General features: G+C 40.2%; 1 protein-coding gene across 1 annotated transcript; it reads left to right on the forward strand.

Moving 5' to 3' along the window:
- The first annotated feature begins 3,063 nt into the window (after positions 1–3,063).
- SLC25A46 (solute carrier family 25 member 46) lies at positions 3,064–18,258 on the forward strand. The gene is made up of 8 exons (XM_080363092.1): positions 3,064–3,407; positions 5,370–5,412; positions 8,116–8,173; positions 8,670–8,747; positions 9,447–9,547; positions 12,443–12,499; positions 12,976–13,033; positions 16,135–18,258. The coding sequence occupies exons 1-8, from the start codon at positions 3,155–3,157 to the stop codon at positions 16,711–16,713; spliced, it is 1,227 nt and encodes a 408-aa protein (XP_080219218.1). The 5' UTR covers positions 3,064–3,154; the 3' UTR covers positions 16,714–18,258.
- Positions 18,259–19,146: the final 888 nt, after the last annotated feature.

Consider the following 19,146-nt stretch of genomic DNA (forward strand, 5'->3'; position numbering starts at 1 on the left):
TGTGGTTGCAAAAGTAGTTTTTTAAAAAAAGAAAAAGCTAAAGTAAGTCAATGACCCTTGTTTTAGAAAAGACAGTATATCTGGCTTATTTTTCCAATGTGGAACAAGATTGCATTTTTCTTTGGAATAACATTTCTTCTACTCTATTCTCTGAGCAATTGTGGTTTGCGGCTTTCTCTTGACAACCTTCATTCTGTTTTCTCTCCTGAAGGCTGGTCATGTTGCCAAGAGAGGGCAGCAAACAAGCACAGAACTGAACACCCGGCCCTATATTAGGTCACACGGGGATTTAATTTACAGGATCATTAGCACAGAAGCTCTGTGTCTTACTGTAATTACTACTCAATGCACTTAGCCTGCTGCCAGTTCATTCTTACTACAAAATCAAGTCTCTGAATTGTTCTCTTTACTTTTTTTTTTTTCTTTCAAACAAAATTTATCAGCCCAAACTACTGCTGAACTATTTGCAAATAAGTTCTGTGTCATGGGAGTATGAACAGGCAAACACCAGGGAATACTCTGGGGATTCTGTATAGAAGGCATAGATCGCACACTTGCATTTCTGTTCAACAGTACTGTTTAATATCTTCATCAGTACTGTTTAACATCTATAACAATGACATAGACAATGGGATCTAGTGCATGCTCAGCAAGTTTCTGGATGACAGCAAGCTGAGTGGTGCAGCTGACAACACCTGAGGGATGGGATACCATCCAGAGGGACCTCGACAAGCTCCAGAAGTGGGCCATGAGAACCTCATGCAGTTCAACAAGCTCAAGTCCAAGGTCCTGCCCCTGGGTCGGGGCAAACCCCAGTATCAATACAGGCTGGGGGATGAAGGGATTGAGAGCAGCCCTGCTGAGAAGGACTTGGGTGTACTGGTGGATGAAGAGCTGGACATGAACTGACAATGTGCATTGGCAGGTGGACAGAGGTGACTCTCCCCCTTTGCTCCAGTGAGACCCAACTTGGAGTCCTGCATCCAGCTCTGGGGTCCTCAGTACAGGAAAGACATGGACCTGTTGGAGGAGGGTGCAGAGAACGTGACAAAAATGATCAGAGGGCTGGAACAGCTCTGCTGTGAGGATAGGCTGAGAGAGTTGGGGCTGTTCAGCCTGGAGAAGAGAAGGCTCTGGGGAGAATGTATTGTGGCCTTTCAGTGCTTAAAAGGGGCCTATAAGAAAGATGGGGATAGACTTTTCAGCAGGGCTTGCAGTGACAGGACAAGGGGTGACCATTTTAAAATAAATGAGGGGAGATTCAGGCTAGACATGAGGAGGAAATTCTTCACCATGAGGGAACAGGATGCCAAGTGAATTAGTAGATGCCCCATCCCTGGAAACATTCAAGGCCAGGCTGGACAGGTCTCTGAGTAAACTGATCTAGCTGAAGATGTCCCCGCTCATGGCAGGGGGTTTGACTAGGTACCCTTTAAAGGCTCCTTCCAACCCAAAATACTCTATGATTTCCACAGCTTTACAGGGAACTAAAAGTGTGTAATAAACAAACATACCATGTTTTACCATTATTTTCATATGTAAAACATTTTCAGTGTTCATGCTTTCACCTTCCTACTACAGGCTGTGTTACTGATAATAACTCTGCTCTTTAATGGGCAGCAGTCTCTCAAATCCATCATTCCTATAAGAAGCAGAGTCACTTCCATCATGTGTAAGGCTGCATGACCAGATCACCACATATCCTTAAATACATTTATTTCAATATTTATCGATCTCATCCAGGCTGAACTTGTTTTAGAAACAAAAGCAACCTGGTTGGTTTTAACACAGATAATGATCTTTACCTAAAAAGAGCTGCAGTGCTTTGGCTCCTGCCTCTGACAGGCATTGGTTCTTAAACCCACATTTTTGAGATTACACAACTTTCCCAGCAGACTTTCAGTTAACAAAGAAAACGCTGTGACATAAAAATGGTGGCAGAGAGGAGGCTCCACCTGAGCTTTGTCTCACTGTGGGACAGAAGTGCTGTTGCTGTCCTAGGCTCTGCTCTTCCCACACCAAGCAGAGATGCTGGCTCTTTATGTGGTCACTGGAAAACACCTCAAGCTCTATTGGTAAAATGAAACTAGCATTTAAGGGCAGAAGAAGAAACCATCCCCAAGCAAACAGTGAGGAGGTACACAGGGCTATGTGGGAAAGCAAAAAGGTTGATTCCTGCTATACTTAGACTTGAAGAGACTAATGCTGGTTTAACCTTGTGTATAAAAAAAGGAAAAGCTGTGAGTCAGACCAAGACCTAGTTGTGGGAAACCTTGTCAGGCTTCTCAGAGCAGGAGCTGAGATAGCACCAAGCCCACAGGTACGGTGTTCAGCTGGTGCCAGACACAGACTGCCTCACCTCAGAAACCTCTCTGTCAAAGCAGAAATACCTACAGTCCCACTGGTGATTGTGCCCACTTCTGGGCACAACAGCATTTTACAGAGGAGATTAAACAAGAGGAGGGGAAGCACGGGGAAGGGGAGCCGGGGGGGTCAGGCCAGGCAGACACTGCTCTCTGGCCCTGGCTCAAGCCCTGTCTCCCCTGGGGCGGTCGCCCAGGCCTGCAAGGACTGTCAACACAATTAACAGCCCCAGCTCCCAGGTCCACCACGCAGTTTGCACTCAGCGAGCCCGGCAGCCCCTGCACTTGGGTCTCACTGATTTTGGCTGGGGTGGGAGGTCACCAGGGAAAAGGGCTGGGAGCTATGCTGGCCGAGGTATCCCCAGCATGCCGCGGTAGTGCCAGGGCTCCCTTTAGCCCTCGGAAAATGTCGAACCGGACGAGGGATACGCACCTGCCCTCCTCCCCTCCTCGAGCAGACGCCGGTCGCCCGGGCCGGCCCGCCGGAAAGGCAGGGGGCGCCCTGGCCCGCCCGCTGCTGCCGACCCAGGGCCGCGCCCTGCCCGCTGAGCCCAGCACGCAGTACCCGCCTCCCTCCTCCCCGGATCGGGTAGGAGAAGGGACGCTATTGGCCCAGTCGGCCGCCGCCCCGCCTTCTTCCCGATCACGTGGCCTCGCCCTTGGCTTCAGCAGGGCGCGGCCCGCACCTTCGCGGCCGGAAGTGGCGGTCGGGGCGGCCGTACGCGAGCTTCAGTGCCGCCGGTGCCGGGCTGCGCGCGGCCCTTTCCCGCCCTCCCCGCCCGCCTCCCGCCATGCACCCGCGGCGCCCCGACGGCTTCGACGGCCTGGGCTACCGCGGGGGCGGCCGGGAGGAGCCGGGCCCCGGCGCCAGGCCCTTCGGCAGCGCCTCAGAGCTGGGCCACTGGGTAACCAGCCCGCCCGACATTCCCGGCAGCCGCAACCTGCACTGGGGGGAGAAGACACCGCCTTATGGGGCGGGGACCCCCCTGGGGGGCGCCAGCCTCAACGAGGAGCCCAACCTTGGGGCGGGCGGCCCCGGCGCCGGTAAGGGAGGGCTGGGCCCGACGGGGCAGCTGGCTTCTCACCGTTCCGCCTGTCCTTCGCTTGTTTCTGGCTCTCGCCCTCCCGGGGCGGCGCCGCGGCCGCCCGTTAACGGGTGACCCGCCGGGGCGGGCAAGGGCGAGCAGGCGGCGGCGATGGGCCGTGCCGCGGCCTGGCCGCGCCCGTTCAGCGCCGCTCGGGTTTGCTGGCGCTGACCTCCAGCGCGCCGGGCCCGGGCGCGCGTTGCAGCCGCTCGCTGGCGGTGCTGAAGCGCCGGGAAGAAAGTCCTTTAGGCGAAGGAGAACCGGCTTCATCGCCTGTTGCACTCCAGCGACCGCTTCGCTGTGTTGGCACCACGTAGTGAAATGCAAATATGATTGAGAGTGCCAAAAGCAGCCTGCAGCCTCTAGTTACGCAGCATGTGGTCAGCTCCCCATTGCCCATGTAAACGGTGTCCTGCATAAACACTTCATGTTCTGTAAGGGCAGGAAGTACCTTGGGTCTTACAGTATATTTTGTTGGTTAGTCAGTGTTTTGTTATTTAGTCGGTGTTTCAGGCTTTGTGTCCTCTGTCCACTTTATTGCTTTGTTGAAAAAGTACAAGGGTTATGGTATAAACTGCTGAAGTAGAAGCTCCCTCCCTGCATGATAGTGAGGAACTGTGGAACTGGTAGAATTGAGGAAGCAACCCTGTCCATGTATTTTCTAGTATTTGTTGGGAAAGCGAGCAGAAACCCTCAAAAGTATAATATCATTTTATGTCTTTGTGAAATTGAGATAAATTAAGAGAAACTTGCTAAATCTAAGGTACTTAACATTGTCTCCTTTAATTAAAAGCACATTCTGGAGCAGTTTATATACACTTGAGTATCAAAATTTTATGAAGGAGTAATTTATTTGAAATTGAATTGCATTAATGAGCGAGTCTTTTTTTTTTTTTTTAACCTGTAGTGCGGTGGTTTTGTTCAGGTCTTCCAATGAGTACAGCCCTTAGCTGGACTTTCTTCCATACAAGCACTACTCTAGAGCTTAACTACTTAAGTATTCTTAGATACTTGGGCTGCAGCTGCCTTTTTTTTTTTTCCCCCTGCCCCCCCCTCTGCTGTCTATTCATGGAAGGTATGTTGATTCTGCATTTTGGAGGGCTGATAAAGAGTTGCTGTGTCACCGAGTCCAGCTTCTGCAGGTGGAAAGTCTTGTCATGTCTCTTAGGAGGCCTGTCATGTCTATGTGGAACTCCACTAAAGTTACTGGCATTGCCCATGCTTACAACCTGCCGGCACGCTGTACATTGTAGGGCTGAGCATTAGTTTTCAGTTGCCTTTACAGTTCGGATACTCTTCTTTAAGTATCTGCTGATAATTCCCAATGTGTAAATGCCTGTCTGGTTGCAGACAACAGAGAATTGAGCACATCACTCCTGTTGCAGTTTTAACATTTTCTGTAGTAACTAGTTCTTTGTAAAACAGAGAAGCAACTGACAGAATCGCATCATGTTGGTGTTTGTTACACCATTGGTGGGATTTTGTGTTACTTTTCCCAAAGTTTCTTTCTTTTTACTGTTTGTGTTCTTAAAGTTAATTTCACCCCAGATATCTGAATTTATGTTTCAAAATCATTGTATGCTGCCATGCATGTTAACTCTTTCAGTGGTTGGTTTCAGCTAGATTTTTTAGGTGTTAAAATATTTTCTGTTTTGCTGTTCACCTTGTCTCTTTTTTTTTTTTTTTTTATTTATAAAAGTATGTACAAACTCAAAGGCAGTCCAAAGTGCAAATATCCCTGGGGGGGAATAATTTTTTTATATCCTCTCTTGCTGAGTTGCAATAAATGTTGTGTTTTAGTGCCTGTAATTTTCTGAAGCAAGCACAGTGTAAAATTAGTTTTTCAGGTCATCTGTGTGGCATTTTCTCCCACTTTATGATTATTACTGCTGTATGATCTGTTTTCATGTTTTTTTTTCAGAGCAGTTGAACAGATTTGCAGGCTTTGGTATTGGCCTTGCAAGGTAAGAGTTGTGGGATAAATTTCAGTTATAATGAAGTGGTAAAACTATAATTGTCTTACGATCCCTATATACACTTTTGTGTTGTGTTTTTATGCCAGTGGGTTTATGCAGTAGAAACGCCTTTAGAAACCTACTACCTGAAATCCATGTATGTTTCTGTTCTCTTTAATTGAAGTGTTACTTAATTAGCATTGAATATAGGAAACAGTTTTATGTACAATATGCTCAGGATATGTGTATCCTACCAGAGCAGTCTTAAAATAACACCAGAAAACTGTTTTCAAGTTTACCAGTTTTAATATTTTTAAGTAATGCAATTGTTTCCTAAAAAGGTGAAAATGTCTTCCAGGATACTTTGATAATATACTTGAATAGTAATATTTATCCAGCCAAGTGGCCCAATAGGCATTTTATTCTTTATTATGGTGACACTGTTTGCTGATAGTATTTTTTGAGAAAGTGGTGGCTTTGAAAATATTACTGAGCATGTTAAAGTTTGAATTGTCCTGTGTAAGGATCATGATAAGTTTAGGATTTTTTTGTAGGATGCCTGCTGAGTCACACTCACCTGATTAGGTTTTTCTTGGCCAACATACCAATGCAGCTTGTGAAAGGGTGGGAATTAGGGTTTTTGTCTAGGACTAAAAAAAATTTTACTCTGTTGACCTGAATGTGAGACTTTTCAGGGAAAAGTGCTTCTGGCTTCAGAACATGGAAGTGCTTGTGTCACTTATCCAGACAGACCAACATGGGAAGTTCTGTTCATTGAGGTTCTTTAGTGTACTTCCACTTAAAAAGGAGGACCTTTTACTTGACCACCAGCCTGTCCTGCTCCCTACTCCATTGTTATCACACTTGATGCTCATCAAAACTACTTTTAACTCACTAAAACAGAAGACAAAATCAATTAAAGGGCTGGAGGTTTTTTTTCTGTTTCAGTTAGGTTGATTTACCTGGGAGCTGACTAGCTGTGAAAGCCAGCAGACACCAGCTAACTGAACCGTAGAGGAAAGGGGTAAAGAAGAAGTACTAGAAATGAACATTTTTTGCAAGTAATGAGTTTGCTGAATTAGATCATCGCATCTCATTAAACTGCCTGTCCCTCTTCTCCCACTGCTGCCCTTGCAGTGGCTCAGCTTGATTATTCACAGTATCACAGTATGTTTGGGATTGGAAGGGACCTCAAAAGATCATCTAGTCCAATCCACGGTCATCCTGTTGTCCACCAGGACCCCCAGGTCCCTTTCCCATACACTGCTTTCTAATATGTAATTTCCCAACCTATACTGGAACCTGGGGTTGTTCCTGCCCAGATTCAGAACCCTTAGCCTGTTCAGTTCAAATAGACTTGATGGGGGAAGGAGAACAACTACTTTTTCCTTGCCCTCTCCCCATCCCTCCCCCTGCTCCTCAGGTTGCAAGGAATAGTTTGATTTCTCTCAGCCATATCAAGCTGAATGAGCTCAGGAGAGTTACAGCAAAAAAAGTGGAGCCATAAGGCAGGAAGACATTGATCTGCTTCAGGAGCAGAGAGATGTTAGCATAGCTCAGTTGTCCTTTTGAACTATTAATATATGCTTTGATTTAACCAAGCATGACAAAGTTCTCCACATTCTGAGCACCATGGCCTCCAGGACTAAAATGAGCCTGTGGTTTGGGAAAGCGACCTAACCAACATTGTGTCATTGCTGATAGCAATTCTCCCTGCTTTGGTGTTGGTACCACATCTCTTGTCAGATGCACATGGTGCAAGTCAGAAGTCTTGTAGAAAACACACACGAAAAAGTTAGCTTTTGTGAGGTTAGTTGAGTTGGCTACCAGGAGGGCATTGTAGATTGCAGCTGGAATACAGGGAAAGTTTCACCTGTTTTGGTAGTAGCAAACTGCTAATTAGCTTGGTAGTTATGAAACTGCAGGCTCAGTACTTTTCTGTGCGAATAAGTACTTGTTTATCCGGAGTAAAATCCCCATAAGAGATCTACCCCAGACAGTCCTGTGGGTTGGTGGTCAGAACTGTTACTTGGGATGCTTAGTCAAAGCTTGGAGGTTTTACTTTTCTAATCCATATCCTGAGTTTGAACCACATGCAGGTGAGTACTCTGATTACTCAGACACTTTGAGATTAAGTGTAACATTTCTCTGCGTGGCTGTGACCGTAAATCCAACTTTAGAACTGGGAGAACTTGCCTATGGAGGTTTGATTCAAATACCATTTCTGGAGGTTGAGAGCAAGGTGGTTTTGGACAGTAGTATTTTCTGAAAAAAAAAAAGTATCAGCTGTTTGTACAAATCCTCTGGCCATGCTAAGGGGAGTCTTGATTAATAGTGTGGTACGTGGAATTAACATGAGACTGGAAACTAATCCTTCCATAATTCTGGCTCTGGCTTGTTTTGTTCCCTCATATTTTGCTGAGGGAGAGTTTAAGAAATTGGGTATATTGTTTTGCCTATAAAAATACATACACACTGTGTATCTGTGTATATGGGCTTTTTCACAGTGGTTGTGTGTGTCAGGTGTTTTTTAATAATCTTTCCTTTATAGTATTGGCCAGGCTATCGGGTAGCCATGCAAAATGTCTCATTAATTTACTAGATAATATGTAGTTTTTCCAAATACTGGTCTAATGTTAGAGAAAAAAAACATGCCTTTTCTAGTAAATTTATGATGGCTTCCCATGCTTTAAATACACTTTTCCTTTAAAGCCTATTTACAGAAAATGTGTTGGCACATCCTTGCATTGTTCTACGTCGTCAATGTCAGGTATGTCTTTTATATTACGTTTTACACTCTGAGCTCCTGTGTACTATGATATTTCTGTGTTTTCGTAGTCTGTAGAATACAAGGAAGCTATGCAATTCTTAGGGAGATGCTGCTGTGTTTGGTTTTTTTCATTTGTAGCATACATGTTTTTCATTTTGAACTTTCTTATTAATTTCATTCAGACGGTGGAAAATTAATTACAGCAAGTAAGTGTTTCAGAGTCTGAAGAGCAACTTCCAGATCCCCATTTACAAGCGGGATGCTTTGTTTCCAGTGTTTTCTGGTTTATTCTTGCTTTAGTGTTTACATTTTCAGCATAAACATACTTAAAACTTATGCGTGTTTCGCTAAATTTCAGTGAGAATTTATTCATATTTTGGTCATTTTAGCTGACCTTTACAGAGATAAAGTCCCTGTTTTTGAAGTGTTTTTTACTTTAGGGTTGTAATGTCTTCAGATGTTTTTATACAACAGCCATTATTTGTATTTTTACCAGGTTAATTACCATGCTCGGAATTATCATCTCACTCCATTTACTATTGTCAATATTATGTACAGCATCAATAAGACACAGGTCAGTATTTGGTGTCAGGCTGTATCTGAGCAGTGAAGGTTACTATAGCATGTATGTACCTTGACATCTTAACTCTTTATGTAACTAGTGGTTATAAACATGGCCATTGCAAGATTTTGTTATTGTTATGATTGCAGAAATGTTTCAAGAAGATCATTGTAAACTATTTATTTTTTAGTAGCATAGCATTTAATGGGGAAGATTAGCAGATGTTAGGAAAAAAAGGTTCCTGAAAATAAAGTATTTTTTAGAAACCTAATGAAAAAATTATGTGGATAAAGAGATTATCCAAATTACTTCCAAAGATGGTACTGCATTAATTTCCTATTCTGCTTGGGAAGGCAATCCTGAAACTCAGGTCTGAAGACAATAAAAAGGACTTTCTGGATGTCTTACGGATATGCTTTAACATCTCAGACTCATTTTATCTGTAGAGAATGGTGTTAAGTTTATAGTGCAGAGTATTAACAGTGAGAGATATGCCTCCAAAATTGCTGGCAACTGTTCAAAATTCTTGAAAAACTGAAGTTGCTTCAGAGTCAAAAAGCTAGTTGTCCCCTGAATTTGATGATAGTGAAGTTTAATGGTTGAATGGTAGCCCTGTGTGGTCTGAATTTGCTGAGATTTTATAAAAATCAGTAAGATGAGAAGAGTTTTGCATTACATGAGTCAAAATATGTTGTATATTTCAAAATACAGGGTCCAAGAGCTCTCTGGAAAGGAATGGGCAGCACTTTCATTGTTCAGGGCATCACCCTGGGAACAGAAGGCATCATGAGTGAATTTACACCTTTGCCAAGGTATTGCGTTGTTTCTTCCTACTTCTAACAAATTGATCATCAGTTGTTGACTTACATTGAAAGTGTTAGAAATAGAAATCTGATAGAAACATTGTACTTGATTAAAACAGTCAGACATTGAATAGATATTTTCAGCACAGTATGGTTGTCGTGGCAGAGACAAGTTTGTAATTAATAAAAAACTAGAGACTCTTTCTGGGAGCTCCATTTGTTTGGTATGTCTGCCTGCTAGTTTGAGAATAGAAATAATGTAGCAAGTTGATCTTCAGTATACTTCCACTGTAATAAAAGAATTTATTATTTTATTTTTGCATTTTAGTTTGTATTGTGTGTTACTAGCAAATATCATGTCTGAAGTAGAAAGTCCTAGTTTCATTGATTTAAATACAGAAAACTTATATGTCTAATGAGCCAGCACTGACCTCTTGCTGAACATTTTCACTATTTTGGCTAGGTAAGAGAGCAGGATGACTGACATTAATAAGTTAGAAGACATGGTAAATAAGAGTCCGTGTGGCTGTCAGGTTTGTTTTCTCATAATAAAGGGATACCACTTAAAATGAGTGACTTCATTTAAAGAGATGTTCACCACTGTATTATACTGTGTCCATCTTTGGCTGTAGTAGTTTAGTAATATTTTTTTATCTTGATTTATGACTCTGCCTACTTTTTACGCTGAACTGTAACTCCAGATTATGGTGAAACATTGTTATGGCTTTCTGCTTTGAAATACAAGTCTGGTAAAGAATTTTTGTCTGAAGACCAGTTTTTCATTTTGTAATGATCCAGAGCTAACAGTAAGGGTTGACAACTGTAATAATACATATTGTCAGTTTTGTTACAGCTATTTTAAGAGTAAGCAGGTTGTGTGAGAGAGTTTGTTATATAAAGTAACTGAAACTTTTACTGAAATGAAAGGAGACTGTGTGATAATTGGAAGCTGGGAAAATATACTTAGCAGTTGCAGGGCATACATTGAAGACAGGAAAACAGTGAAGACCTGTTTTGAAAAGTATATTAGGGAGGCAGGCAAGTAGCTGGGTTTACGGCTAGTTAAGTTTGAATGGACAAGTGGGCTTGAGAATAGTGTTATCTTTCAGAAGAGACAAGTGCCCATTTTTAATGTGTGGACAGGACATGGAAATGGACCTGGATTTAAACATAAGTAGTACAGACAGGATTAATCAAACCACTATTTTGATGCATACAGGGCATATTAATAAAAATAAGTGTTTGTAGGTTCTGGCATTCATCAAAAGCATTAGCAAAAGCATTTCGTACCTAAATTGTGTGGTGTGTATTTAAGATTTTGGTCAGCTCTGCCTTATACGTAACTGAAATTCCCAGGCATATACTTTCCTCTGAGTGGGATTTGTTCTTGTATTTAAACACTGCTGTAGAGGATGTTTAAGTTTGTGAGATGTGATATAGTATTTTTCATAGTTCTGATTTTTTTGTCCATTGTGAACAAGGATTTTCTTCTTGTGGGCCCATTGTTCAGTAGTTTGAAAAGTAAGCTGCTGCTGCTGGCAGTAGAAACAATCCTTTCTGGTGGTACTTTGTCATTCCCTCCTCAGTGTTAGCCCCATCCTTGTGCCAGCACAGTATGTGAATGGTCACAAAATGGACTGAATTGGGGAAGTGCTCTGTCAAAAATGGTTGTCTGGTACATACAACACCCAGTGCAGTTTTCTACTGGATGCTCTCCCTTTTCAATGGTAGTGTGCATGTTTGGGCTTCCCAAGGAGGTGAAGGTTATTGCTTATAGCAGCAGTGCTAGCAAATCTGCTTGAAAGGGTTGTTTAAGTACATTATCAACCTCCAAAGAACACAAAAACTGAGATGTCAATTCCAATTCTATATCATAATAGCATAAAAAAATCCTCTGGTTTAGGAGAATGGCCCAGAAATTATTGTTAACATTACTCTGGTAAGTTCAGTGTGGTTCTGTACTAGACAAACTCACTCCATAATTGTTCTCCCACTGCAGAAATAGTTATGCTTACTGGATTGACAGGTTAGGCTTTCACACATTCATTTAGCTGGTTTCATTTTCCATATCTTTTAAGAATTATGGCTCATTGGATGTGATCCAGTGGTCCAAAACAAGTGATTGTAAATGATCTTCCATTCATCTTTAGTGACTGACCTATGTACAGTGTTTCAAAAAGATGGCCCCAATTTGAAATCACTAGTGCTTTGAAATTGTGTTCATCTTTTTGAGACACCCTGTGTTTACGAAAGTGATAGCTACTAGTAACACAATTCTTCAGAAAGAGCGAAGGGTTTCCTTGGATTAAAGTTGTTGTAACTACAGGCAGTGGGTGAATGCAATTCTTGGGCAAGAACTGAAGCTGAACACTTTATGGTTTGTTATTAAAAATGTGTGGTCTAGTGTGTCCAGCATTTCAGGCAGAAATATCTTTACCTTATAGCCACTTAACCAAATTTATGGTGAACACATTTGGTATTTCACTGTTATCTTGAGCTAGGTGGGATTACATTTTCTGTCACGTGGAGTGTAGTTAACATTTACTGTTTTTATTATGAAGTGTGTAACTACAACACACCACTTTAAGGGTTTGTTTTTTAAATCACCTTTGTGTTAAACACACAGATTTTCTTTTGTTTTGCCAAGATATGCTAAAGACTGGTCATAAGCCAAAAGACTTAAGTCTGTACAGAATTACTGTGCAGCTTCTAATCTGACTTGTTTGTACTTATTTGAACTTGCCTGTGTCAGAATGTGATTTAGGTTTTCAGGAAAGGAACATCTATATGTTGATAAAAGAAAACTACTGAGATTTTAAAATAATCCAATATTCCCTGAAAATGGCTTTAAGGGTTAGCTTTAAGGGTTCTTATCCATATTAAGGTAAATACTTCTAATTTTAGGGAGCTCTCACATAAATGGAACCTCAGGCAGATAGGCGGACACCTTCTACTCAAAGGGTAAGTATAGCATGTGTTATTACTTTGTCTTATTATCTAAACATTAATAAAACTACTAAATTACATTAATCTGCAGCTATGATTACTTGACAGGCTGCTAATAATAATTTTCAAGTTTTGATTTTTTTTTTTTGTACAAACTGTTTGCATACAGCCCTTTTCAGAGGTTATTTTCTCTTACTAGATCCCTGTGTCTGTACGAAATATAACTAATTTAAAATATTAAATTCTTTTAGTGTTTAAAATATGATATCTGAGAGACCTGAATCAGTCCGGTCACATGGAAATAGAATTTATCAGAACCTGCGACTGAAGTTTATCTCAGCTTGTTCATGTGTATTTTAATAATGGAGTTACGGTTTGTTAATTTTTTCTCAGACATGACTCAGTAAATAAGTTTACAACTTTGAGGTGCATATTTGGCTAAAATTGTAGTATTGTCATGACCTTAATTCTTGTCTTGTTAATTTCTACAGTTTAACACATGTGATAGCAATGCCTTTTTATTCTGCAAGCCTGATTGAAACTGTACAGGTAACTTACATATATTTACAACATTTCAAAAGACACTTATTTTCTTTATTGATATGGTTATATGGAGAAGTGAGTCTTTAGCTTTGGATTCAGGTTTATGTTGCAGTTGTTGCATTTGTTTTGCCTGAGGCTGCATGACTTGTTAACTGAGATAGTGTTTACTATGAAGGGTGTGTTAGTTGTTCTAACTGAAGTCTAAGTCTGGAATTAGAAAGAACAGTTAATATAGATGATCAGAATACATTGTCTATGAAATAAGTACTAGTTACATCTATGTGTTCTAGCAGGCAAGCCATAAGGGAAGTTTTTCTCATGTAACCATTTTAAAAGTCTTGCTACACAAGTTATTGCAGTGATCCCTTCCCCTATAACAGCTATAAAGCTTTTCCAGTAATTCAGCTTTGCTTTCCTAAAATGCTGAGCTCTACTGCTTTCATTCAGTCAGCTTTTTGCTTTTAAGTTTTCATCTAGTTCTTCAATAGCCATGAAAAGAGATATCTGGATCTGTAACTTAAGATACAGCTTACCTTCTTCCATGACTGCACAGAGTAACCCATAGCATTGTATTGCAGATTGTCTTTCTCTGAGTTGTCTCATCTCCTTCCAGAGGAAGAGACAGGGTTTAGCTATGCAGAAGTGGTCCAGGGTAATTCTTGCAGCTATCTCTGTATAATGAGTTGCTCTTAATTAACATGATAGTATCTTTGTACAACTAATGAAACTCTGACTGTAAAGTGAGCTCTTATGTGGAGGGTGGTGTTCTCATGTCATTCAGTCATCAAAATAACAATTTTCATTCATAGCATAGACAAGTTGTAAGTACTGAGAAGGCTGATTGAGATCTAGCTGCTTAAACCTACAGTTGAACTACTGCTGTATGTCGACAAAATGGTGCTTTTTCTGTGGAGAAGCAGGAAACAAGACTGACCTTTAGTTTCCAGTTTCAGCATGTACTTTAGAGGCAGGTACTTTTAACAGACAGGATTCTGCTCTGTGCAGAGGATCCAAACTTAAAAGAAATGATAGGAAGGCCATCCTGTCTGAACTGGCCACACTGTGGACTACCAGGGCAGGTGAGATTAAATGTCTATGCATGGGGGTGTGCAGATTGACTCCTAACAACAAACTCACATTCTGTAAAGTTACTCTGTATTTAAGGAACCCTCTTCCTCTCTCCTGTTGAATTATTTTGAAAATAATGTTCCATAAATCGAGGCTGAGTGGACCTCTGAGTTTGTGGAAGCCTTGGGGAGATTTAAGTGGTCTTATGCTGGGAAGCTGTTTTAGGAAACTCTTTAATGTCTTGGGGAATCGCTTTACCCCAAACATGCCGTAATCATGGAACAAGAAAAACTGGTAGAACACTGTTCATGTTTCTGGAGTTCATAGCGGGCCACAGAGCAGAATATTCTATTCAGGCATCTTGCTGCTTGTAGTTTTTTGTCTGAAAGGCTGTTATCTGTGCTGTTGGACATGTGAAAATCTTTACCAATAAATTATAAAAGAGAACATGATTTAGAGCCTATCTTCTCTTTGCAAAATAAGTAATAAAGTTTCTTCGCTAGAAAGCAGCTTAATAGGAAAACAATCAAAAAGCCGAAACAGCATCTCCCCCAGCCTTTTAGGCAGATGATCATCTAGAGCATTGCTTATGAAAATAATTCCACTGAGATCTGAGGGCTTTAGGCTTAGTTATGTGCAGTGGTGTGCAAGTGTTGTACTGAACAGTGGTATATATGCTGTATGAAATGTATTCTCCAGCTACTGGAAACATCATAATGAGCTTTCTTATTAGAAACACAGCAGAAGTAATGATAGCATTTATGAAGATTTTATTTATGCTCTATTAATCAGTGCAGGGAGGCAACTTGGCTTATCAGGTTTACTTTATATGCCTCTGCTGCAAGAGGACAATGACCAACAACAAACTATAGAAGTTAAAGATTGTGGGATTTGTTACTAACAATTTTATATTTATTTTGATTGTATTAATTCTGATAAACCATACTGTTCACAGTATCAGTTTTACATACTTCTCCAAGTAAATGTATTTCAGCAAAATAACTGTAAATGGTCGAAATTTTGATGTGTCGCATTTCTGGTTTTAACATTTTAGACCACGTGGTGGCGTGTTTGACAAAAGCAAGGGCAGTTCTGAAGCACAGTGACTGCAGTGATAGGAGGGAGAAGAGGATTCTGTAGGGGTTATGTTGGTTAACTTGTACTTAAAGTCTGAAACAATGTTATATTTTAAAGAATTTGAACTAGTATATACTCTGAACAGGTGAACCATAAAGGTTTTGCAGGGCGTTTGTCCTTCCCCAGAGTACTGAGGAATGTTCTACTGATTTATCCTGGCATGAGGTCAGGACACAGCCAGCGTGGACTCAGAGACTTGGACATTAAGGAGAATTCCAAAATCTTGAATTTTGAATGTAACAGAGACAATAAAACACTGAATTTGCAAAAGCATTAGAAGGGGAAAAAAGTCTATAGCTTAATCCTACACTTATAGGTGGAATAAATAACTACTAAGAGGACTCTTAATTTTTTTTCGTGTAGTGAAAATAATCTTTTTTCTGGGCTGCAGCATGGGTGAAGAATGCTATTTTATGTGCAAATAACGAAATAGAAATGTCCAGAGCTGAATCTATTAAACTCGAATTTAAAATTGTCTTTCAACTCAACTTTAGTTATGAGAGTCTTTACTATACACTTTCAAGTCCTTAAAGGAAAGAACTTTTAAATTAAACACTGCCTGGCATTTTGCTCCAGAAGTAGGCATTTTCAGTACATGACTGTTTTGCAGACTGATACTGTCAGCAGTAGCCTGAAAGTTGGATTTCTTTGGTAGTAACATATGTAACTGGAATGTACATTAAATAAAGACTCTTTAAGATGTGTTCATTTTTTAAAAGCAAGTTCAATTGAATGCTATCAAGAGTCTTAGAGTAATGAATGTCCCTGTAGCTGTGTAGACAGAATAGCATACAAATATCTAACTCTCTCATAAAGTTCAGCAGTGATAAAGTGTCAGAGTGGATGTCAGCATGGTTATGAAGTGGGCAGAACAAGTTGTAACTATTTTGTTGTGCTTGTAGAGCGAAATCATTCGAGATAATCCTGGCATCTTGGACTGTGTGAAAGAAGGAATCGGCAGAGTTGTAGGCATGGGAGTACCCCATAGCAAGCGTCTCCTTCCTCTGATGGTCTTGACTTTACCAACTGCTGTTCATGGAGTTCTTCACTATGTCATCAGTTCCATCGTGCAGAAGATTGTTTTATTTGTTCTGAAAAAGGATAATTCCCACAACCTTCCATCTGAGAGCTCCACTTCTGTGCAGAGTATGCTGGATGCATATTTTCCAGAACTTATTGCTAGCTTTGCTGCTAGCCTTTGTGCTGATGTCATGCTTTACCCACTGGAGACAGTTTTACACCGTCTTCATATTCAAGGGACACGCACAATAATTGACAACACAGACCTTGGCTATGAAGTGCTTCCGATCAATACTCAGTATGAGGGAATGAGAGACTGCATAAATACTATAAAACGAGAAGAGGGAATGCTAGGCTTTTATAAAGGATTTGGAGCTGTTATTGTACAGTATACCTTGCATGTGGCAGTTTTACAGCTTACCAAAGTTATTTATGCAACACTGCTTCAAAATGTCTCTTAATCTGTTCAGATGTGGGTTTAGCACAGTGGACGTGATTGACTTACTAACCTAATTATTGTTTAAAATAGCTTAGAAAATTAAGTTTGAAGAAGCCACTCTGTGGATTCTCCTTACACTGTAAAAGAACTTGTTTTAAAAAATGGGGATATAGATTCCTAAGTGTAATTAAATAAGTACTGTTTAAATATAGAATTGTACACATGAAATGAATATATAATGTGTAGTTATAAACAAGGGGATCAAATGTCAGACGTGGTTGGAGTGAGGATTTACCTTTCCTCTTACCAGTTATCTGACTTAAGGAATGGATATGAATTTGTATCTCTGCTTTATAAACATCAGATCTGATATTTCATTTGGACTGCTAGCTAGTTCAAAGGAATCTTTTTTCATAAGTTGTAAGAACTTGTAAGTGGGAGACTGATGCATTTACTGATCTTTTAAAAATGTTTTAAACTTCACTACTAATGGAGCTGCGAGCAAAATAGAAACTGTAAAAGGAGGGAACTTAAGTAGACATAAATGTCGTAATTTACAGGTACACAGAAGACTTCTTACTTTGCTGCAGTGTGGCAGAAGATGATGAAGAGGAATCTTGCTTTGTATAAAAAAACAAACAAACACACAACAAACTTGCATTTTGGAAAAGTTGCACAGAATGCCGTTCTGGCTGTCTTGCAGTTTGTTTGCAAGGCTTACAGTACCTAAAGTGTGTGAATAAAGAAAATTAGAAACTGATGTGTGCATGTGTAAGTGCCATTTTTAGTCGACTTTCCACTTAAAACTTCAGAGTTTAGTTTTACTCTGCTACTTCGTGTAAGAGTAGAATAATCTTACAAATTTATGTAGTATCAATGTTCAAAGTGTATGGAAAGCAGAAAAAAATAATTGGTTGTTTCTATAGTTTATCTTTTGCTAGATCAGAGGGGTGTGTACACAATTATCTACTTACTATTTAGCACAGTTGTCCTTTGTGTAAAGTCTCTGCTGGATTAGATATTTTGTGGAGCAGAATTAAGTCTTAAGTGCAAGCAAACTACCGTTTTTTGTCTTCTTACCCTAGTAAATCAATACTTCCAGTCTGAAAATAAGTTCTGATCATTCTAACTTAGTCCTTTGATTCATCAGTAAATATCACGAAAGTTGAGGTGGTGGTGAAAAGTGGTGATGTTTAGCAAATAAAACAAGCATGTGGAGAGTTGCTTTTAAATTATGAGAGGCTGCTACCTTTTCACACTTTCATAGGACAAATCTGTCTTTGTGAATATTGTAAATTGATGTGCATTTTAATAATTAGTCATTGTATAATAGTTGTCATGGAAAGCAGTCATGGCAAAATAATGAAAAAGTGTTGCTATTCCTAAGTTCTGACTTTAAATCACTTGCAGGTCTGTTTTGCTGTTAAACTAACTTTCATGTATTTTAAATGCTTAACTGTTGAAATTGAAAGTATAGTGAAACTCAGTAATTGGTTTTATTTTGAAATACTGTCAACTGCAAATTTAGTGTATAGAATGGAAGCAATGAAATAAAATGAGAACTCACTGTAAATATTTTGAAATAATTCACTGACAAGGCATGTAGACAAATCCCGATTTGTGTGTTACATTATTTTATAGACTTCACAGTGGCTTTTTCAAGTTACCGAGCTTTCCTAAGTGCAAAACTATGTTGAATTAAAGTACATGCAAGAACATGGGTAAAATATTCAATTCCTGGTGTATATTTTAAAAGTTTCTGTGAATATGAAGAGAGGCATATCAGAGAATCATCCAGATTGGAAAGAATCTTGGCAGGTTGTCTAGTCCAAAATTCCTGCTCTAAGCTAGGATAAAATTGACTTCAGACCAGATTGTGCCCTTGTCCAGTCAGGTTTTTAATTCCAACTTTTAATACGTAAACCCAGCCTTTTCAAAGGTGTTAAATTCAACCCAAGTCAACTATTCTATCACAGTTGCCTAAAGTCATAACTAAGTGCATGTTGGAGACAAACACTTGCAGATCTATCAGTGAAATTTGACCATAATGTTTTTCTAGGAATAAGATTTTAGGGAAGGTATTTTGTCATACAGAATGGAAGATGTGTCTTTGTATGTTCTGCAGGAGAGAAGATTGCGAGTTGTCAGAGCAGCACTAGGTATTGTGCTAGAATGTTAACCTGCATCAAATTGCAGTTCTGTGCCAGAATTTCAGATCTGTAGCTTTAAGCAGGGTGAAAAGGAATGCTGTCAACTTACAGCAACTGTTCTGCCATGGAAAAGCCATTTGCTTTGGGCTATTCTTTTTTGTTCCTCTTCCCATCAGTTAGAATGAACATGTTTTGATTCTTCATGTATACTAGCTTTACTTTCCAAAAGAATACTCTCCTTTGTCCAGAGTTGCTATTTTTGCCCATACAAAAATGCAAATGAATGTGGAGTGAAAAAAATGTCT

The sequence above is a fragment of the Nesoenas mayeri genome (genome assembly GCF_963082525.1).
Source record: "Nesoenas mayeri genome assembly, chromosome: Z".
Taxonomy (NCBI): Eukaryota; Metazoa; Chordata; class Aves; order Columbiformes; family Columbidae; genus Nesoenas; species Nesoenas mayeri.

What these genes read in the sequence shown, in the direction of transcription:
- SLC25A46 (XM_080363092.1), top strand. Translation starts at nt 3,155, where the DNA reads ATGCACCCGCGGCGCCCCGACGGCTTCGACGGCCTGGGCTACCGCGGG. An exon ending in TTCTACGTCGTCAATGTCAG is followed by an intron (nt 8,174 to 8,669) that starts GTATGTCTTTTA and finishes TATTTTTACCAG; the next exon opens with GTTAATTACCATGCTCGGAA. An exon ending in GCCTGATTGAAACTGTACAG is followed by an intron (nt 13,034 to 16,134) that starts GTAACTTACATA and finishes TTGTGCTTGTAG; the next exon opens with AGCGAAATCATTCGAGATAA.